General features: G+C 40.5%; 1 protein-coding gene and 1 non-coding gene across 2 annotated transcripts in view; both read right to left on the reverse strand.

The window, feature by feature from the left end:
- LOC100561816 (glutathione hydrolase-like YwrD proenzyme) overlaps positions 1-21,278 on the reverse strand; it is a 45,983-nt gene extending 24,705 nt beyond the window's left edge. The window contains exons 1-5 of the mRNA XM_016992065.2: positions 19,925-21,278; positions 18,356-18,509; positions 12,917-13,070; positions 12,442-12,648; positions 4,011-4,163 (exon numbers count right to left, since the gene is read on the reverse strand). Coding sequence (XP_016847554.2) covers positions 4,011-4,163; positions 12,442-12,648; positions 12,917-13,070; positions 18,356-18,509; positions 19,925-20,021 — 765 coding nt within the window. The 5' untranslated portion in view covers positions 20,022-21,278. The remainder of the gene's footprint in view (positions 1-4,010; positions 4,164-12,441; positions 12,649-12,916; positions 13,071-18,355; positions 18,510-19,924) is intronic.
- On the reverse strand, positions 11,062-11,222 carry LOC134298115 (U1 spliceosomal RNA). Its single transcript, XR_010005081.1, has one exon. It is a non-coding gene; the product is annotated as a U1 spliceosomal RNA (small nuclear RNA).
- Positions 21,279-23,870: the final 2,592 nt, after the last annotated feature.

Here is a 23,870-nt window from a genome sequence, read left to right on the forward strand (position 1 = left end):
ACATTTTGCTGGAATAAAAAAAGTCATTTTAAAATTTAAAATTTAAGAATTTTAAATCTTTTTTCAGGTCAAGTTGCAGGTACTAAGCTGTTCAAAGCATTTTTAACTTCAGTGTTTGTACTTCTCAGTTTACATCATTATTAATTGTTCAGTGTGCATATGCTCCCACCATGATTAATGGGGTTTATTACTAGGTCTGAGTTTAGAAGGTTGCTATTCTTGACATAATTGTATGGATCTGACTCCAAAACTTGGCACACCTTGACTAATGATTGGGTGTCCAAGCTCCTCTTTTTCTTATAAGGAACTCTGGACCATGGCTCTTCAGACCACAATAGATGACCCATAAAGTCATAGCTTTCAGGACCGCCTGGCATTATTTCACATTTATGAATGGGAAATGAAATGTCAGATCTATGCAGGTACCAAAATGTGACCAAGCAGCTATCATCAAATTACAATCCTACCCAGATTTACCATGGAGGAAAGCCCACTGTCCCAAATGGACAGAAACATTTATGATTAATCATCTCCTGCCCCAATTTTTCAATTGCTTTTAAAGTGTCCTGATTTCTATTTGCTTACACCCCACACTTGTCCTCATATTAATTTAATTGTTGCGGAGTTCAATATGCAATATTAGTTTGCTTTCAATTAACTCAGCAGTGAGGAGGGTAGGAAGGTAACAATTTTGCCCTTCCCAAACAGCTTCCAACTCTTCTAGCCTTTGGGTTCTTCCTCATGAATAACTGTTGCCATCTCAGCCACATTGGGATGTTGTTTGGATGTGTATGTCCAAGTTTCATATGTGAAATGTTGGAGAGTATGTCGTTCTATGTAGATATGCACACACTCAAGAAATCTCATCAATAAATATAAAGATGCTACATGGCAAATTCTAATTTCACCTCCAGCATTGTGTCACAAAATGCTGCATAAAATATATAAAAATGGGGTCTTTTTGCTTCCAAAGCTGCTTTTTTATCACAGGAAATGTTATGAGGACTTTAAAATTAGTGCAGTTTGATACCTGACCTGTATAATTACCATGGCTCAATGCTACAGAATCATGGGAATTGTAGTTTTACAAGATCACTAGCCTTCACTGCCAAAGAGTGCTAGTGCCTTGCCAAACTAATGGCAGTGTCAAAGTGCATTAATTCTACAGAATACATGCCAACTCTTCTGGGCATGGGCTGGTATCCAACAACCACTTCAAAGTCAATTTTAAGTATGCAAAATGCAAGAAAATCCCATCCTATGTATGCCAATTCACTTGTTTTGTGAGGAAGTAGTACCCCATAGTAGGAGATGTGTTTGAACATCAACTGGTTTTAGGGTATCTATATATGGAATTTCAGACAACATTGCAGACTTATAATTAAATAGAGTGGTGCTGCCATCTCTGGGGCAGGTGTGTATGAGAGGGGGGGGGGGGTATATATGAAGCATCAATGAATTGTTAGGTAACAGAGCTATGGATGCTATCAGCCTATCCTGAACCCCCTAAAAATAGATTTGTCTCCTCAAAAATGGTGGTGGACACCATGCCACCACCAGTATTGCATTAAGATTAATCTATCATTCTTAATCAGTTTCCATGGGCCAGATGAGAGATCATGGTACCCTTTGACTTAGGCACAACTGAATTCCTTCAAAATATATACATCATTATTTTGATAGCAAATATGGCATAGTGGTTTGAATGACGGATTTACACTTTGGAGACCAAGGTCCAAATTGCTGTTCATCCATGGAAAACCACTCCCTTGTCCACAGAAGATGGCAATGGCAAACTGCCTCTGAACAAATAATCAAGAAAGCCCTATGATAGATTACCTTTAGGGTTGCTATAAATTGGAAATGATTGGAGAGGATTTTGGACAGACAGCAACCTATTATTTTAAGGAGCAAACAACCCAATCTGTGTTAAATATCAAAGGTCTGTGTTCATAGGAAGTGTGGCCCGGAAAGAAGGTTAAAGTTTTCCAGCAATTTTTCCAGCTATACAAAAATTACATAAATGAAAAAACAAAGGTTACAGGACAAACAGGGGGAGGGAATCCCATGAATGACCTGGCAAGGAAATACCTCCCCCACTTCAAATCTTGGCTGTGTGACTGGAAAGTACAGCTTTGAAGTATAAAGAGAAACACATTGAATAATAAAGCTTTCCCGTTTATGGAAAATACTATGAAAACACCAAAGTCCTACAAAATATATTTCCAGTTCTTCCAATACTCCTTTGAGTCCAATTCAGTTCTATGTCTAAAAATGTGTCTAGTTTTATCTATGTGCTATTTGACCTAAATGCTTGGTTATTTGACCAAACACTCAGACTTTTCTTGCGTTAAAAGCTCTTTCGGAGCCTCTGAGAATAGTACAGAATATTGTGGGTCATGGTGTCCTAACCATAGGAAGCTCTTATAAGGACTGTTGGATCCCAAAACACACTGTTGCCTGAGACAAAGAATAAGATGCCATCCCCTCTCACAAGCAGAAGCCAATTGGATTAGTAGTTGAATGCTATTTCAAGACTGGCAATGGGATAGAAACTTTCCATACTTGAAAACAACAGGTTAGCTTCACGATGAGGCAGGCTCCATGGCATGCATAACTCCAAAACCTCACTGCTTCTCCTTTCCTTCCAACATCTTTTGATTGATATGTCTGCCTCATTCTGCCCAAAGTACTAGAGGCCAAACCATGCCTATTTTTGGAAGGTGGCACATATTTTGTAGACAGTGTTTCTGAAGATTAATTTTAATGTAATTTCCATAGTTAAACAAAACTTTCCCTGTTTTTGTAAACACCTTTGAGTCAACATGTAATAACTCAAAAATACCTAACATACTTTTCTACTATGTTCTATGGGGGGGGGGGGGGACGACCATCCTCTGATTTATGAACCCACCAATAGTCAAAACTAGCATGATAGGCTATATCTCAGACTAAGAGAACATTAGAAGCATGATATGAAGCAGTTCAAATGGATACAGACAGGCACTTCAATCCTGGCTCAGAATTTTGTGTGTCTGTTAGGAGCGACTTGAGAAACTGCAAGTTGCTTCTGGTGTGAGAGAATTGGTTGTCTGCAAGGACGTTGCCCAGGGGACGCCCAGTTGTTTTTGATGTTTTTACCATCCTTGTGGGAGGCTTCTCTCATGCTTTTTGGCCAGGGGTTGGACTAGATAGCCCATGAGGTTTCTTCCAACTCTTAAGATTTTATGTCCCCACATCGAGCTATTGATAATAGATGGACCTCATCAGCACTCTCCCTGGATTGGATTCGAACCAGCAACCTTCAGGTCAGCAACCCAACCTTCAAGTCATCAGTCTTGCTAGCACAAGGGTTTAACCCACTACGCCACCAGCCGCTCTGGCTCAGAAATAAAGTCAAGCAGTTTCCCCCAAACTCTTAAACTAGTCCAAATTATTCCAGGCCAAGACAACCTCAGAATGGAATATGGGAATCCTGTGCATCCATATATTGCCCTCTCACACCCAGATAGCCATCCTACCCACCCTTTCTCCTTTAAATTTGATTTACTAGTGAATGACAACACTTAGTTTTGCCGCTACTCCATCTACAGCAGTGGTTCTCAACCTGTGGGTCCCCAGGTGTTTTGGCCTACAACTCCCAGAAATCCCAGCCAGTTTACCAGCTATTAGGATTTCTGGGAGTTGAAGGCCAAAACATCTGGGGACCTACAGATTGAGAACCACTGATCTACAGGGAAAGAAAAAGAGAGGTTTATCCTTCTCTGGAAGCAATCCCTGAATGGCTCTAGGAACTTTTTATTTTTTTCAAGTATAGCAGGCTATGCTGAAATAACTTTCAAATGGAGAAGGAAAGGTTAAACATCTGGTGACTCATACCTGCATTTTAGAATTATAAATACTGCCTATATCTCTGTTACAGTGGGTTCAATTCAGTTAATTCATAAAGTAATAAACAATCTCCTCCATCATTACTTTTGAAATATTGAAAATGCTAAATACTGCCATACCTTATAACTCGTGGCAATAGGTTTGACTTCTTCAGTGATATGGCTTTTCAGATCTTCTAAATCCAATACTCCTCCATTACTCTGCACTATGTCCACAACAGCTTTGGCCACACGGTCTTCATAGAAGCCTTTTTTACCAGATTTTGCCAACTCCTGGAAAAATAATATGACTTTCAGAACCAAAAGAATAAGACTGTGATGTCCTAGAAGGCATGTCTATATGGAATATTGCCCTCCACATTTCAGAGCTAAACTAAAATGTAGATAGCAAGTATTTTCTTGCCACGCTTTTACACTTCACTTGTGCCAATCTCATGTATTTCATTCCGAAACCAAGCCTTAAATATGATTAGGTATTCCTGGAAAATCTTTCAATGTGTGCAAAATATTACATTAGCCTCTGACAATATGTATTATGCTAACTTTACATATATTAAATGTAGACTGTGATCCAGCAGTGTATTTGTTTTGAGTTCTGTTGATTCCACCAATGAATTTCAGATTTTGTTCTGCCCCATTTCCCCCTGCAATTCTCAGTAGTGCTGCAAGTTTGTTCCAGCAAATTTAGAGATATATACAAGAGGGAGGTGTAACCTTGTTTCTGATTCCACTGGCAGAAAGAGTGAAATTCAACAAAAGTTTATCCTGGGTCTTGGCCATTACTACTACATTTGTGATAGAGTTAAAAAGCAACTGGGAACTTCCACTTTAATACTACAATTAAAGAAATAGCTTCATAACTGAAAGAGCATGAATAGTTGCTTCTTCTTCTTCTTATTATTATTATTATTATTATTATTATTATTATTATTACTATTTCTTACCCACCACTCCTCATGGCTCAAGGTGGATTACAAAACAATTAAAATAAATAAGCACAGCAAAAACACAACAAATACACACACTAAAATGTACCTTAATAAAAGTTACACACCAAAACGTATATAAAATACATGCTAAAACACAAAAACAAAGGACACCTAAAATTCATGTTTAAAGAGTGTCTGGGTAGGTCTGCTGATATGTCTTGACATGGTTTTTAAATTCCAACAGCTCATTTAGCTGTTGGGAGTTCTTCGGGCAGGTCGTTCCAAAGTCATGATGATGAAAAAGTCCTCTGGGAGGTAGTTGCCAGTGAGGTTCAAGCTGGTTGGAGCAGATGCCTCCCAAAGGACCTAAGTGTGTGGGGTGGATTGTATGGGAGAAGGTGATTCTTTAGGTAACCTGGACCCAAACCACGTAGGGCCTTAAAGGTCAAAACCAACACCTTGTACTTTGCACGGAAACTAATTTAGGCAGCCAGTGGAGTGAATTTAGGATAGGTGTGATATGCTCACTCCTAGATGTTCCTGTAACCAATCTGGCTGCTGTATTGTGAACCAGCTGGAGTTTCCGAAATTGGTACAAAGATAGCCCAATGTAAAGGCATTGCAAAAGTCCAATCTTGAGGTCACCAATGCATGCGCTACCATCTTCAGGTCCTCCAAATCTAGGAAGGGGCACAGCTGGTGTATCAGCCGGAGCTGATAGTAAGCACTCAACTTATGCACACAACAGGTAACCTGCCTGTGACTCCTGGCTCAATTCCAAGAGTCATTTCCATATCAGTGATCCAAAGGAGATAGTAATCTCTTGGTACCTGGTACCAACAAGACAAAAGGATATGTATCATTCCCTATACTTAATCAAATAGTTTACTGTCCTCTATGTACCAGGTTACCACCTGGCATCAAATTGTTAAATATTAACAAGAATCAATTAGCAAGTCAAGAAAGGTTGATGTGAAATGAATCATACAGATGGTCTCATTCATCCAATATGTTGACTCTGAAAAGCTACACATTACAAAACACCTGAAGCAAATGTGACATTTGTGCACTTACTGTAAAAATTGAATAATCCTCGTGTTAGATATTTGACTGTTATTATGATACTCTCTAAGGCCCCTTCTACACTGCCATATAAAATCCAGATTATCTGCATTGAACTGGATTATATGGCAGTGGAGACTCATATAATCCAAATTCATTGCAGATAATCTGGATTATCTGCTTTATTTGGATTATATGGTAGTGTAGATCCATCCTAAATGGTTTAGTTCTATTTTAATGTTTTAGTTTTGTTGTTATTTTAAATTATGAACTGCATTGAATCCCAATTTTCAGGGCAGAGGAGGAAGAAGGGGAGTGTTGAGATACTTAGTACTCCAGTTTTAAGGTTGCCACTTAGGCCTCTTCTACACTGAGATCAGATCCTGGGATATAAGGCACTATATTTCCAGCCTTAGAAGTACTCATGGAGAAATTAAATCCCACTAGTTTTGGTGCATCCAATTATGATTAATATAGACCCCATCAGAGTGCACAGAGGGGTTTATATAAGGCCCCTTCTACACTGTCATATAATACAGATTATCAAAACAGATAATCCACATTATCTGCTTTGAACTGAATTATATGAGTCTACACTGCCATATAATTCAGTTCAAAGCAGATAATTTGGATTTTATATGACAGCGTAGAAGGACCTTTGTCTTTCTTTCTACCTGTCAGGTTTTTCCAAAGAATTAATGAAATACTGCTGGTCCTATTTGAATGTGCCTATTAATAAAACATACTATTCAGCCTCTGACTTCAATGTTTTTACAAATCCCCCTCTTTAGACAGTCCATTTGTGAAACCCAGGCCCCTTCTACATTGCCATATGATCCAGATTATCAAAATAGAAAATTCACATTATCTGCTTTGAACTGGATTATATGAGTCTCCACTGCCATATAATCCAGTTCAAAGCAGATAATCTGGCTTTTATATGGCAGTGTAGAAGGGGCCCCAGTTCCCAGTGGTGAAGTCCTTTACTCTGAACTGATGACACTAGTGAATTATGTATCTTCTTTATCGATGAACAATACATATGTAAATGAGAACACATGGTATGAATCTGCAACCCATGAGCAATAAACATACATACTAGCATCTTTTGAAACTGATACTCAGTATTAAGGGAAATTTACATATGGAAATAAATACCTGTGGGCAAGATGAAAATATGGACAATATGGATAGAAGCCGATGAGCTTACATGATTGCATACTGGCCCATGGAAGAGGGAAGAAATAAGCCAGAAAAGAAATGACAACAACAAAAGAAAGAACAGGATGACTTCATCTATATACCATTCCATTTGCTGATTTCTGGGTCATTTATCTCTGAACATCTCTTCAGCATTACATTAGTTTCACAACAAGATTATGTACCAGCATTTGTCAGACCAGGATATTGAGATTTATAATTAGCTTAAAAATGAAACAGGGAGAGGCTGTTGAAGAGCATCCAAGCATGGCTTCCAAATCTCTTAGGTTTGTCAAAACCAAGTTAGCCAGGAAGCAAATTCAATTGCTGTGGAAATAAAACTACATTTGATGTACATTATTGCCATACTCAATTTCCCTACACAACATGAAACAGTCATATTTAGATAAACATCACTCCTCATCATTCTCACAGACTACAAGTCTTGTTTCCTATCAAGAGGCCAGGTGGACCCAAAAGAGCAGAAATGCGTGATATATTTTTACAAAATGCATTGCCCTGCCCTGATTTGATCCTTTTTGTTCAATGCTAAAACAAATGATTACTTCCTCAATGGCATGTTCCCAACATAAATTCAAAATCAGAAAATGATATGGCCAGTACTATTTCTTAGACCAAGGCAGAAATTGGCTAACCAAATTCTGGATTTAAAACACTAAGGGCTTGTCTGCATGAACAAAAAAAAATGGACCCACATCGAATCCAGCATTGACTGTCTACAGGACACATAGCTACTTCTAGTGAGTTTTTGGCCCAATCCACTGTCCAGATGGACACCACCATCATCACCTTTTCCCTGCAGTGATCAGTTCAGGGAATGTAGTTTTTTTCCTGAAAATGTTTAAAAGCATGATGGCACTACCTGGAGGAATTCTCCACCTTGTGCAACAATGGAGCAGAACAAACAACTCTGCATATGTATGCTTGCCCACAATGTCCTGCCTCATGTACGGAGGTAGAGTTATTTAAAGCTATGGACAATGTGGTTGCTGTTGCCTGCTTTTGGTCTAAAACTATTTACAGTAGCTGCTTGTGATTCCTTCAGTTTATCACTTTTAAACTTATTTATTATGCAGTGCTTTTGACACTAAATAAATAAAGCTTTTCCCTGTGTCACTGGTGCTGTTCCTTGCTAGCCATGGAGCTCCCTGCCACCCCCTTCTACATTGTCATATAATCCACATTATCTGCTCTGAACTGGATTATATCAATCTGGATTTCATATGGCAGTGTAGAAGGGACCGCAGTCACTTGTTGCATCTGCTGACGTCAGAATGGGGTGCCTGTGCAACCTGCAAGAAGGACCACTCTTCTGATATCAGATTTGACAGGTGGCAGCCACTCAAAAGGAGCTCCATGGTCAACAAGGAGTAGTGGAAGTGACATAGGGATGGATTAGTATGTCTGAGCACTAGCCACAGATTGAGCAGGTACATGGTGGATTCAGGGTAACTCTGGAACAGAAATTCCCCCAGAGTGACCTGTTCCATGTAGATGTGACCATACAGAGCATTCTTTGTAAGCTTGAGGACAAGTTCTACAATGCTAGGGTCCTAGTCCTTCTATATTGCACCATATTTCACCTGGTTAGAGTATTCTTTGGAAGTATCAGAACATTATTGCAAATATAAATACGTTTCAAAATAAAAACAACTCCATTCATTTCTTATGGTCACCTCTCAACTGGCTTCAATATGTTATAGAAGCACTTGAAAGGATATGCCAGACCTCCAACCTGCGCAACAGACAATCAGGCAACTACCTGAATCTTATAAAGAAGTTGCTCCCTTAATTTTATTTATTTATTTTTATTTATTTATTAGACTTGTATACCGCTACTCCCAGTTTGGCTTGGAGTGGTTTACAGAAATAGATTAAAACAATACACTTAGCTTTAAAATAACAATAAAAACAATAAAAACAACAATAAAAACAGACATAGCCCCGAGTTTTTCACCCATCGAAAGCTTGTCGGAAGAGCAAGGTTTTGCAGGCTTTCCGAAAGGCAAGTAGGTCTCGGATAGTTCGAGTTTCAACTGGCAAGGCATTCCATAAATGAGGGGCTACAATCGAGAAGGCTCTCTACCTAGTAGAAGACAAATGATAAGTCCGTATGTTAGGCACTTCAAGCAAATTTTGGTCTTCGGACCGAAGTAATCTCTGGGGTTGGTAGGGGGATAAGCGGGCCCTCAGGTACGCTGGCCCCAGACCATGTAAGGCCTTGAAAGTTAGTACCAGTATCTTGAAAGTAATCCGGTACTCAATCGGTAGCCAGTGCAGCTGATGCAGAATTGGGGTGATACGCCACTTCGCCGGCATCCCGGCGAGAAGACGAGCCGCCGCATTTTGCACCGGAATGCATAAGAATTAGAAAATGATTACAAATGTTTAAGGGGGTGACAACATGATGGAATGAAGGCTGATGGAGCAATACACTGGAGTAAAAATAATTAAAAGTGCTTTCACGTTTGCATGGATTCAATAATCGTAGTTCCAAATTCGGCCAGTTATTCCACGAACACACTTTGATGGAAACCACTTCCAGGCTACTACTTTATTGTTTAACCCTGGATACAGGTAACCTACCTAACTTATTCCTATGGGAACATTTTGAATCCCCATCAAGCTGAGTGCAGCGTAGCCTGTGCAAATATGAGTTTGTAGTTAAAAGCTAGGGAGACACACTCAGGGTGCTCTTGTGTGGTTTAAAAAGTAAAATTTGCATTTACTGTTTCATAAAATCCAGCTGGGATAGAATAAAATAGATAAAATAATATTTTTGTAAACAGCTCCAAGGAAGGCTCTCATATGTGGGTTTAAGCCATCCTGAGGGAGAAACCTCATGGATCCTCCCTTCCTAAAGAAGAGAATAAAAAGACTATCTTTTCAAAGAAGGATGAAGTGACTTCTGCAGGTAGGAAGAAAGCAAAAAGGCACGCCATACATCAGAGAAAGAAACAGAGAGGTGGCACAAAAAAGGCAGGCATGCTCTTAGAACTTCCTCTATCACTAACTACTCCATACAAGCACTGATGCCTTTTTGCTTCCAATAATCTGCTCTTCTAGATCTTCCTTGGGTTTCAAAGTAAAAGTTTTACAGTGACTCCAACGTGAATATTTTGTTTTCAGGGATGACGATGCTCACGTAGAGAGACTCCTATAGTTCCATGAGTATAGCAGTTTAAACAAAAGTTGACCAACAACAAGGAACATGTTTTTCATTAAAAGGCTTCTTTATACCAATAAAACTAAGCAAACTTTATATTTCCTGTGTTTACGTTTTTATCAATTTCCAGTTGTCCCCGAACTCTGCCTCCCTCCATTCTTTCTCCAGTTTTATTTCAGGCTCCAGGCATAACTACCCACAACCTATAACAGCTGGTTTTTAAATAGCTGTTACAATCATATATATTTTTCTTTCTCTAGAAACCTCCAAAACACAGATATGATAACTGAATGTACTACAGAATATTTATTTATTCATTTATTTACAGTATTTATATTCCACCCTTCTCACCCCAAAGGGGACTCAGGGCAGATCACAATGTACACATACATGGCAAACATTCAATGTCATATGAACATAGAGATAGAGACTGACACAGAGGCAATTTAACTTTCTCCAGCTTCCAGCTTACTGAGGGTATGCTCGATAACAGCCACAGGGGGAGCAGTTGCTTCATCATCCATTGTGACACCGAGTCCTTGATGGATACTTCCTCATTCCAAACGCTGCTGGACAATTTTTATTGCGTTGTAAATTAGTTCAATTAGCCTCCCCGCATAAGTGGTACCTAAATTTCCTACTTGATAGATGCAACGATCTTTCGGGTTGTTTAGGTCAACAATGAGCAGGGCTATTTTTTAATGGTCGGGTGCTCATTCCGACACAGGTTGGCTTCAAACTCACAACTTCTTGGTCATAGTGATTTATTGTAGCTGGCTACTAATCAGCTGCGCCACAGCCCAGCCCCTTAACTATAGGTACCACAAATTATGCAGTCAAGTTTCCCGCATTTGGGGAAATTGCAGGGGTTAGCACATCCGGAGTACAATGGAAGAGCCTCACCCTGGGAAAACCACCTTCGTGATCATGGTGTCTCCCCTGCCAAGTAAGTATACTACGAGGGTTATCTACAAAGTAGGTTACGTTTTAGAATTAAAAATGAACAAAGTATAGGAGAAAACATTTACCATATGCAGTTGAAAGCCATACCCAAATACCACATCTCACGTAGTCACCATTCAAATCTAGGCACTTACCATAGCGACGAAGGAGCTTTGCAAATCCTTTCCCACTAAATTCTGCCACTTGCGCCCTCAACCAGCCCTTCCCGCAGCTGCGCAGCATCACCAAAATGCTGCGTTGCCAGCCACGTCCCTATTGTTGGAAACAAGTGGTTGAGGCCGCAAGTGGCAGAATTCATTGCTCTGGTAAGTGCCTAGATTTGAATGGCAACTACGTGAGATGTGGTATTTGGGTGTGGCTTTCAACTGCATATGGTAAATGTTTTCTCCTATACGTTGTTCATTTTTAATTCCAAAACGTAACCTACTTTGTGGATAGCCCTCGTATATAAGAATATTCTACACTGGCAGCTCACTCCAGCCGCCTCCGAATGAACACAAGAGACTCGCTCTGTTATCACCGAAAACTTTACTGAAGGACACTTGACACGCATAAAGCCAAGATTGCTGGTCGGCCCAGAAAGATTCCCTTATATACACTTCCCCCACATTCAAAGTAACAATTCCCACCCAGAGAAAACCCCGCACAATTCTTCCCGCTTGCACACCAGCCGTTTCCCTTCAGGGTCGAGAGCTGCAGGTGCCTTATCAGTCTTTGATGTCAGCGTCCTTGATTTCTGGTGCCAGAGTACAGGCCCAGAAATTATGATCCTGACACTACACACAGACACACAAACATACATATCCCTCCCTTTTTTAAAATGGTGTTGCAGAGCTAATTAATCACTGTGTAACCTGTAGCAATAAGCCAAAATGGCTCCAAAATGTTATATAAACACTTGAAAGGATATGTGATGGGTTGTATAGCTAAATGGCCTGATGGAACATAACTAAAAATGTATAGGATCCCATCCTATATTATAAGCCACTGATATGTCAGTACAGACTTTGAAATTTTTCACAAAATGTGTTCTGACTCTTCCTGAGGACAGATCAGCTTAGAATACGATAGTAATATGAGACCAGGCCACCTAAAGATACAACTACAGTTGTCTGGAACAGTTTGAATGGAAACAATGGTACTGAAATAACAATGTTGTTTCAATTGTAATAGACCTTAGCTCTCCAGGGAAGCTGGAAGATCTTCTTACCTTGAAAGTGTTTGCCAAAAATTGATTTCTGAACACTTGGCCATGGCTAGGTGCTTCACCATCAATCAACAGGTCCTTCCCATGTTGGTTTCCAGGCGTCTGAAGAGTATAAGCACCACTCTTCCACTGATGAGAAGTAACTTCTGATACTGGGAATCCTTTCTCAGCCAATTCTATCGCTGGCTGCAAAATCTGCCTCATGGAAAGCTGAATCAGGAAAGATGGTTCTATTATTTTTCCATGCAGCTACATTATTATATTAATGACTGGAAGAAGACGAAAACAATCAAAGAAATAGAAAACTGTCATAAGGGGGGCTTATTATGAAACATCAAAGGTACATAATTGCTTGTACTGTATATGTAAACTTACAATATTACAATATATACACAAATAATGAAGCTGAAAATTCAAAATTTTTTAATTGCAAAAATGACACAACTCAGATTCTACTTTTTAACCATTTGGGGGTCACCTTTTGGCTTCCAAAGATTGCAACAGCATCACACCATCCAGCTGCGGCACCAGGTACTGTGACATTATATGCATGTTGTACTGGTGGGGGATTTGCTTCACTGAAACCAGCATTTTTGAGCAGCTCCAAGGTTAGGGACTGTGAAGATCGGCCACTGCAAAGCAAGCAGACAGGCCTATGTAAATGGGATTGCAGAAATGTCAGCATCCATTTGATTTTAAGAGATTAAGGTGGTACGATTGCTTGAGATCGCATTGCAGCAGCTCTCATAAATGAAGCAACAACCTGAAACAATGTAAACAATTTTCATGATATTTTTCACCAGCCAACTCACCAATGATAATTTGCCATCCTCATTCCCAGAAAGTCTTGCTAGTTACCTCAATTGTTGAAAATCTTCTGTTTTTTCTACTACTCTTAACATATTATGGTACTTTCAGATATATGGCTCCTAGATCTACCAACTAAAGGATATTGATGGGATCCACACAAATACAGTAGGGAAAAAACACATACAAAAGAAGTACTGGGAGAGTTCTGGACCGTTTATAAAATGCCATTAAGTGGATAATTCTATAATTAACATTTTGCTTAGAAGCATGCTTTCATTAATGCAGTATCTACAGCATAGAGAGATTGCTAAAAATTAAGCCTGTGAATTATCAAATCCAGCCCTAACTAAGCAATTACTCAACTACCAAAGATCTCTGGTCTATGTAAGATTAAAGAAAGCCTACATAGATCACATACATTTAGCATCTCATAAAGCACATTTTAAGCACATAAAAAGTAATGATATGAATGCGTAGATATTTATAATATTTAAAGATCTAAATCTGAAACACCTACAAATTCCAGCTGAATCTATATATATAAAATGATAAAGTTGTTTGCGCAGTGACTATAACAACAAAACTAAACATCCCAGAAATACGAAATTTGGCAACACAATGCAAAAGGCTTGCCTCCAGGTTACAACAACACAACCACACCACAAAACCACAATCCAGACCCACAAAACTCACAACAACACATCATGCGATAACAACACAACTAAACGCCCCAGAAATACAAAACTTGGCAACACAATGCAAAAGCCTTGCCTCCCAGTTGTAACAACACAACCACACCACAAAACCACACAGGACCCACAAAACTCACAACAACGCATCGTGACTATGACAACACAACTAAACGCCCCGTAAATACAAAACTTGGCAACACAACGCAAAAGCCTTCCCTCCAGGTTGTAACAACACAACCACACCAAAAAACCACAATTCGGACCCATAAAACTCACAACAATGCATCGTGACTATAACAACACAACTAAACGCCCCAGAAATACGAAACCTGGCACACAACTAAACGCCCCAGAAATATAAAACTTAACAACACAACGCAAAAGCCTTGCCTCCCGGTTGTAACAACACAACCACACCACAAAACTACAATCCGGACCCACAAAACTCACAACAATGCATTGTGACTATAACAACACAACTAAACGCCCCAGAAATACGAAACTTGGCACACAACTAAATGCCCCAGAAATACAAAACTTGACAACACAACACAAAAGCCTTTTCTCCCGGTTGTAACAACACAACTACACCACAAAACCACAATCCGGACCCACAAAACTCACAACAACGCATCGTGACTATAACACAACAAAACGCTCCAGAAATACAAAATTTGACAACACAACGCAAAAGCCTTGCCTCTCAGTTGTAAGAACACAACCACAACACAAAACCACAATCTGGACCCACAAAACTCACAACAACGCATCATGACTATAACAACACAACTAAACGCCCCAGAAATACAAAACTTGGCAAAACAATGCAAAAGCCTTGCCTCCCGGTTGTAACAACACAACCACACCACAAAACCACACCGGACCCACAAAACTCACAACAACGCATCATGACTATAACAACACAACTAAACGCCCCAGAAATACGAAACTGGGCAACACAACACAAAAGCATTCCCTCCTGATTGTAACAACACAACCACACCAGAAAACCACAATCCGGACCCACAAAACTCACAACAATGCATCGTAACTATAACAACACAACTAAACGCCCCAGAAATACAAAACATGGCACACAACTAAACGACCCAGAAATACAAAACTTCGCGACACAACACAAAAGCCTTGCCTCTCAGTTATAACAACACAACCACACCACAAAACCACAATCCAGACCCACAAAACTCACAACAACGCATTGTGACTATAACAAATACAACATTTGACAACACAACTCATCCACCTCCCCAATCCCTACATTCACACTTGGCCTCCAAAAAAACAATTACAATAATAACAACGACAACAACAACAACAATAAGAATCAACACCATCACAGGCAAGAAAGAGCCAGGCACTGAGGCTGAGAGGCCAGTCAGTGCTACACTGGGCCTCCAAAAAACAATACAGTAGCATCTAACTTATCCAACCTTCATAATCACTACAACAACAATAATAATAAACACCTACACAGGCAAAACAAAAAAAAGACTATTGTACCACAATAAAAATATAAACCGCACTCAGCAGAATCAGACATTACAATTAACAACAAACCAAAGACAACAGGGATCTCAAGCAATTATCAATCAACACAAAAATTAAAGAAGGTAACAGACTTCAAATACTACTACTAATGTGAGTATAAAGAAGGGTGGAGGTCACAGCATCAATACAACCTAATGTAGACTGACCAACACCACCAGACTAAGCCACAGCAACGCGTGGCCGGGCACAGCTAGTTTATATATATTTTTTAAAATCTATAACCTGACAGGATGCAATATTTTTAAAGGCTGCACAATGTGTCAAAATTAAGGGGGTGAAGTTTTCCCAGTTATGGAGGTGCAGTGAAGGAGGAGAGTTGCAACCATGGAATGATAATAATTAATAATAATAACATTTTATTTCTTATCTGCCTCTCCTCATGGCTCGAGGTGGGTTACAACATAGCGAAAAACACATAATCATTATATAAAATACACATATTAAAACATATTTCTACAAAAATACGTACACAAAATACATAAATACACAGAGCAATGATTAAAATACAGTGGACACAAGACACGAGTTTAAAATTTATGATTAAAACTGGCTGAGTACCTTAATACAGGAAATCCTAAAGTTACGAATAGGATAGGCTCTATAAATTTGTTCTTAAGTTGAATTTGAATGTAAGTTGGAACAGATCAATTTTTAAAGCTTTGGATAGATAGGTAAGGGATAACACCCCTGTGATGTTTGTTTTGCTGTCTGTGCCTGCGTTCGGAAGATTTCACCTCACTTTCTGTCCCTGTGATAACTGGATTTTGAAAAATTTGGCTTGTTGTGGAAACAAGGATTAGTGAGAAAGCTTCAGCTGAGACACCTTTTCCACTCGGTAACTCTTTCAGGAGTGAATCTCCTTTCCTTGGTTAGATTTCTCTCACTTCCTTAACTATGAGTCATTTGTAAGTCGGCTGTTTATAACTCGAGGACTGCCTGTATAGTCATGAAATTATTAAAAGCACATGGGTCCTACCACAAGAAGTGGGGACACCATAATAATTACCAGTAAATGCAAAAGGTTCAAGGATTACAGGCATTCTCTACAACCATCAAAGGAGTTCGCTTCTTTCATAGCTTTTGTGTTGCTTTTTAAGGAAAGCGGTACATCAAATTGTCTCATTTTCCTATTGGTGCCCCTTTTCTAGGCTGCAAAGTGGCATGAATGAAGGTACTGATCTATATAAACATGTTTAAAAATCACACTCTTGAATGATTTCTGACTAAATTAGAACATGGTTGGATTATTTTAAAGACACCACCATAATCTTACAACAATCTATTCCACTGAATAATGGAAAATTTGTTTCCAAAGGAAAAGATCCTTTAATTATGTTTTCATAAGGGTGCTTGGAAGGTTATGCACTCTACAACCTCTGGACACAGGCCAAAATGCTGTGTTTGAAACGGTTTCCTCTTTCTTTGTGGAAGGTTTATTGGTGGCAGCCTGGAGGTAGGAAATTCAACATGTCCTGTTCTTTGCCCTTTAGCTATCGCAACAGGAACTGAAAAGCACCTGGCCTTTACTCACATATTCCTTTCGCCTATTCAATACAGACCTAGTTTGGAAGGAAAACCCCTGCAGTAGTAAAATTATTTTTTTTTTTAAACTTAAATTCAGGAAAATGTGAACAAAAAGAAGAGGAAATGAGGTGTGGAGCTAGATTTAAGATTTCTTAGTTGAAATAAAGTTCCATTCCAAATAGAAATAGAACTGCAGACTCTGTCCTTCAGGATGCTTATACAAAATGATTATTAAGGTAAGATTAAAACAAATTAACAGATCAGACAAAGGGTGCATAAGATAAAGGTAAAAGTTTTCCTTGACATTAAGTCTAGTTGTCTCCAACTCTGGGGGTTGGTGCTCATCTCCATTTCTAAGCTGAAGAGCCAGCGTTGTCCGTAGACACCTCCAAAGTCATGTGGTCGGCATGACTGCATGGAGCACCGTTACCTTCCCGCTGGAGCAGTACCTATTGACCTACTCACATTTGCATGTTTTCGAACTGATAGGTTGGCAGAAGCTGGGGTTAACTGTGGGAGCTCACCCTATTCCTCACATTTGAACTGCCGACCTGTTGGTCTGCAAGTTCAGCAGCTCAGCAGTTTAACCCACTGAGCCACTGGGGGGCTTATTAAACTTAACAGTAATTTCCACCAACAAAGGAGGGGTCTTAGGGTGCATCTAGGTAAAGGTAAAGGTTTCCCCTGACGTTAAGTCCAGTCATGTCTGACACTGAGGATTGGTGCTCATCTCCATTTCTAAGCCGAAGAGCCGGCGTTGTCCATAGACACCTCCAAGGTCATGTGGCCGGCATGACTGCATGGAGCGCCGTTACCTTCCCGCCGGAGCGGTACCTATTGATCTACTCACATTGGCATGTTTTCAAACTGCTAGGTTGGCAGGAGCTGGAGCTAACAGCGGCCACTCACGCCGCTCCCAGGGTTTGAACCTGGGTGCATCTACCTTGTAGAAATAATTCACTTTAACTGCCATGGATCAAAGCTACAAATTGTGGAAACTGTAGTTTGATAAGGTCTTTCACCTTCTCTGCCAAAGAGGGGTGAGGCCACATCAAACTACTAATCCCAGGATTTCATAAAAGAGGACCTTGGTAGTTAAACTGGTGTCGAACTGCATTAATTCTACAGTGTGTAGATGCAACCACAGTCTTCCAGTTTCCTACTCATAAAACAGCAGCAAAAACTAAAGAAATGCTGCATGTATTACTTGTAAAGCAGAAACCCACACACCACAATGTATCCCTGTTACATCACAGACACATGTTTCTATCCCAGTAAATAAGAGAACCCAACCGCTCCGGCTCCACTTCTTTGAAACATACCTTCCATTGAGACCACGGACATGTTTTGTGCTTGCATCATAGTAGAGGCAGAAGCAATCTCCTCCTATTCCAGTACTGCAAGGTTCAGTAACATTTAAGGCAGCTGCTACAGCCACAGCAGCATCAACAGCATTGCCGCCACTCTTTAAAATATCTACGACAATAAGCAACATCCACTTATTATGGATCTGAAAGTGGTCTTTTTCATGGGAAAGGATTCGTCATAGGTAACTGGTATCAAATATGTATTAAGAGTCCCCTCCACTTGAAAATGCTGGAATAATATAATTTTATGAATTACAACACAACATGGAAGTAATGGATTTCCATATTGAAACAAATGATCAGAGACTGGCTTTATATGTAATCCAGATGCTGAGTGAGAGGAAATGAAAGTGGCTCCCTTATTTTTGGACAGCAGGCATAATATCCATAACTGAATTTGTAAGAGGAAAAATAAGCAAGAGGCTAATTACCTAATGTATCATTTCCGTACAAATTCACTTTTAAATTACACATCAATGTAATAGGAAATAAAACTTGCTTGCACTTCCTGTACTAACATGTAAAGATATTCATTGCATAAAGGAAAGAATATGACTTTTTCTGATTCTTGCATCATATGCTTTTTTCCCTTGTTCTGGCTGAGTTTTCTGGTTTATGTCTAAAACATATAAAAGAGAATAAACTTATTTTTTCTAAATTAAATTTTATTCTTTTTTTAAAAAAAAGCAGAACATTTTATATCTATAACTATACCTCTCTCTTTCTCTCTCTATCTATCTATCTATCTATCTATATATATGATGCAGGAAAAGGGACTTGTTGCTCACAGGACAAGACAGATCTAAAATCAAAGGATAGTCCTATTTAGATTTATTTATGGTGGGACACCACTGGACCTCAACAATTTTGTTGTTCTGAGGCTAGATCTGTGCTGCCAAATAATCCAGTTTCTGAATCCAGGTTATCTGTTTTGAATTGACATATAATTCGGTTCAAAGTAGATAGTCTGGATTCAGAACCTGAATTATATGGCAGTGTAGAGGGAGTCTGACTTTATCATTAAATTTCAAACGTAAACTCAAAAATGCTTCAAACTATTTTAGACTTTCATAAAACATAAATATACAGTACACATGTACATCCAGTTGCATGGCATTAAAACAAATGGAAATTGTATGTTACTTCTGATGTCATTAAACCCCAAATTCCAGCAGCTTTTCCTAGCATAGCCAATGGTGCATGTTGTTAGTTGCAGTCACCAAAATATGGAGAGTCATGAAGGAAGAATGTTTAACCAAAGGTGCATCTCTACACTGTAAAATTGATGCAGTTTGACAACCACTTTAACTGTCATGGCTCAGTGACAGTTTTACAAAATCATTAGCCTTCTTTGCCAAAGATTGCTGTGCTACAGATCCTAGAATTTCATAGCATAACAGTGAACCATGGCAGCTAAAGTAGTGTCAACTGCATTAACTCTACAGAGCAGGTGCATCCTTAGTTTGGGACCACCCAAAAAAAAATATAGATTCCATCTATTAAAGAAACAATAAAGCAATTTACCAAGGCCAATATTGGTTGCGAGAGGCTGGCTTGATGCAACACAACCACTAGTGCAAACAACTGGGGATCGCCGTGAACAAAATTTAAGCTGGGACATTCTCTTAGGAAACAGTAATACAAAACCTGCATACACACAAAGGAAATATAAATTTAAAATATAACCCTATTTACTGTGTAGATCATATTTTAGCTGTCCATTTATATATAAGAAGCCAAGCAACCACATCAATCAACTTAAATTGAATAAGTTAACATTGAATGAATTATTTCAAACAGAGCTTTCCAGACATTTCATGTTAAACATGGCAAAACTTTTAGTCCGGAATATCAGTATGCAAAGGGATCTTATAGCACTTTTGGGAGTAATTGAACAAAGTTGCAGCTCAAACCCTCTAATCTTCTTCTCCTTGAAGTAGACTAAATCTACCAAAGTTTATGTCACAACATCTTTGTGTTAATCTCAGAATCCCACACCCAGGAGGACGAACAACTGTACTCTACTGACTGGGGGATTTGGGGGAAAGTGCTGCCAAGAGAAATGTCACCAAACTATATGTGCAGAGCATTCCCCTCCACTCACTTCCAGAGATGCAGAAATAGCCTGTCTCTTGAAGAGGAAGTCATTAGTCATAATTTCTAATAAATATTGCCAATCCAGTGGCTAATGGATGCTTTTTCAAGGGCCTGTGAAATGTCCTTTCTCTCTCTTTTTGGGCCTGGCCTCTTCCCTCACAGCTGTCCACCCCTATCCAGAGCTGACAAACCTTGCCAACTCACCCCTGAAAGGAGGCTGAAAGATGATGGTTTCCCAGGGAAGACTGCCTGAAGGACAGCATCTTTCCCTCTTTCAAGTCTCACTAGGAAGGAAGGAGGGAGAGGAAGCTAACGTTAAAAGATATTGGACTCTTCAAGCAAAGTGACAGCTGTCGGAGTACCACTTTTATCAGCCTATCTGTACTGTAGTCTGTAGGTGAATGTAGCTTGCCAACTAATCGCTATGGCTCAATAGAATAGAATCCTTAACTTTGTAATTTGGTGAGGCACTAACCGTCTTTGGCAGAATCATAGAGTTGGAAGACCTCATGGGCCATCCAGTCCAACCCCCTGCCAAGAAGCAGGAAAACTGCATTCAAAGAACCCCGACAGATAGCCACCCAGCCTCTGCTTAAGAGCCTCCAAAGAAAGAGCCTCCACCACACTCTGAGGCAGAGAGTTCCACTGCTGAAAAGATCTCACAGTGAGAAAGTTCTTCCTAGTGTTCAGGCGGAATCTCCTTTCCTGTAGTTTGAAGCCATTGGTCCGTGTCCTAGTCACCGGGACAGCAGAAAACCAGCTTGCTCCCTCCTCCCTATGACTTCCCCTCACATATTTATACATGGTTATCATGTCTCCCCTCAGCCTTCTCTTCTGCAGGCTAAACATGCCCAGCTCTTTAAGCCGCTCCTCATAGGGTTTGTTCTCCAGACCCTTGATCATTTCAGTCGTCCTTCCCTGGACACATTCCAGCTTGTCAACATCTCCCTTCAGCTGCGGTTCCCAGAATTGGACACAGTATTCCAGGTGTGGTCTGACCAAGGCAGAATAGAGGGGGAGCATGACTTCTCTGGATCTAGATACTAGACTCCTATTTATGCAGGACAAAATCCAATTGGCTTTTTTTGCTGCCACATCACATTGTAGGCTCATGTTTAACTTGTTGCCTACGGGGACTCCAAGATGCTTTTCACACATACTGCTGTCAAGCCGGGCATCCCCCATTCTGTGTCTTTGCATTTCATTTTTTCTGCCTAAGTGGAGTTATCTTGCAGAGAAGGTGGTTACAACTTAGGATTCCATAGCATTGAGCCATGGCAGCTAAAATTGTGTTGTTGCATTTATATTACAATGTAGATGCAACAAAAGGCAAACAGGAGGAGTGTTATTCTAGAATATCAGGACCTTGTAGCACTTGAGAGACCAGTGAAGAGAAGGAAGTTGGCAGCATAAGCTTTGGGAGACTTAGTATCTTGCCTCTGAGGAAGGAGACATTAATGCTACCAAAGATTCTTCTAGTAACTTTTTCCTCTCATGGAGGGTGCATCTACTCTGTAAAATTAATGCAGTTTGGCACCACCTGAACTGCTGGAGCGCAATAACATGCAACCATAGGAATAGTGGTTTGGTGAAGGACTTGCCACAGCTCGATACTATGGAATGATAGGAATTTTGGTTTGGTGTGGCACCAATACTCTTTGGCAAAGAAGGCTAAAGGTGTCATGAAACTACAACTCCCATGATCCCATCATATTGAGCCCTGGCAATTTAAGTGGTGTCAAACTGCATTCTTTTTTCTACAAAGCGATACATCCAGAGCAGGCATGGGCACACGTTGGCTCTCCAGGTGTTTTGGACTCCAACTCCCACCGGCTGTTAGGAATTGTGGGAGTTGGAGTCCAAAACACCTGGAGAGCCAACGTGTGCCCATGCCTGATCCAGAGATTCTCAAGTCCTTAAGAGAGATTTCTTTCAGTGCCTTTCCTTACACAAAGCAGTCACAGATTTTTGCTGTTTGAACTGCATTGTACGCTGAGACCCATAGAAGACTGTTCAAACTTCACTATTTGGCAGTATGGAGCCAGTCCCCTTAAAAGAGATCTCGTTTTTGAGCAATCCCCCCACGTGGAGGCGTGGGAGATTTGTAAAAAAAAAAACGGAGGCAAGAGAATTGAGGCCAGAGCCTGCCTAATGTCAGAGGCTGGCAGCTTCCCCCTTCCTTCCTTCCTTCCTTCCCCCTCCCTCCCTCCCAAAAGCGCGCGCTCCCGCCTACCTTTCGCGTGCGCGCGCGCGCACCTCCTTGGGCAGAAAAACAAACAGAACCGTGGCGTGGAGAGCGTGAAAGCAAGGCTTTTGCGGGGGGAAGGAAAGGGGGGGCACGTGGGAGCCTCCACCCCAATGTCACAGGCTCCTTACATAAGGATTGCAACGTACTTGGCCTTTGGGCGATGAGGGAGGCAATAAAGATAGGCTGGTGCCTGTGACGTGCTCGGCCTCCCTACTTCTCGCTTGGCGCGCCTTTGTGCCACCAAAACTCCTCGAGTTCGCCCTTTCCGACGCCACGTTGAAAGGCAGGGTTCCCCACCTGGGGCGCATCTGCACTCGAGAACTGACAGCCCTTCATCTGCCCTGGCTTAATGCTACCAAACCACCTGAGCTGTAGTTTTACAAAGGTCTTCCATTTCTTACATCCTGAGTGTTTTCCAATGTTTCTTCTACAATTTTCTTATCACCAGAACATAGAATCCTAGAGTTGGAAGAGTCCTTGTGGGCCATCTAGTCCAACCCTCTACCAAGATGCAGGAAAATTGCATTCAAAGTACCCCGACAGATGGCCATCCAGCTTCTGCTTAAAAGCCTCCAAAGGAGGTGCCTACACTACACGCCAGGGCAGACAGGTCCACTATTGAACAGCTTTCCTTCAAAGTGAGGAAGTTCTTCCTAATGTTCAAGTCTGCTGCCCTGCAGACTAGGATGCGGAACAATGGCTTCAAACTACAGGAAAGGAGATTCCACCTGAACATCAGGAAGAACTTACTCACTGTGAGAGAGCTGTTCAGCAGTGGAACTCTCTGCCCCGGAGTGTGGTGGAGGCTCCTTCTTTGGAGGCTTTTAAGCTGGATGGCCATCTGTCGGGTGTGCTTTGAATGCGATTCCTGCTTCTTGGCAGGGGGTTGGACTGGATGGCCCATGAGGTCTCTTCCAACTCTACTATTCTACGATTCTATGATTCTATGATTCTAAGTGGAATCTTCTTTCCTGTAGTTTCCTGTACCGCGTCTTAGTCTCTAGGGCAGCAGAAAACAAGCCTGCTCCCTCCTCCCGATTACTTCTCCTCACATATTTATACATGGCCCTCATCATGTCTCCTCTCAGCCTTCTCTTCTGCAGGCTAAACATGCCCAGCTCTTTA

The sequence above is a fragment of the Anolis carolinensis genome, chromosome 3, assembly GCF_035594765.1.
Source record: "Anolis carolinensis isolate JA03-04 chromosome 3, rAnoCar3.1.pri, whole genome shotgun sequence".
NCBI lineage: Eukaryota > Metazoa > Chordata > Lepidosauria > Squamata > Dactyloidae > Anolis > Anolis carolinensis.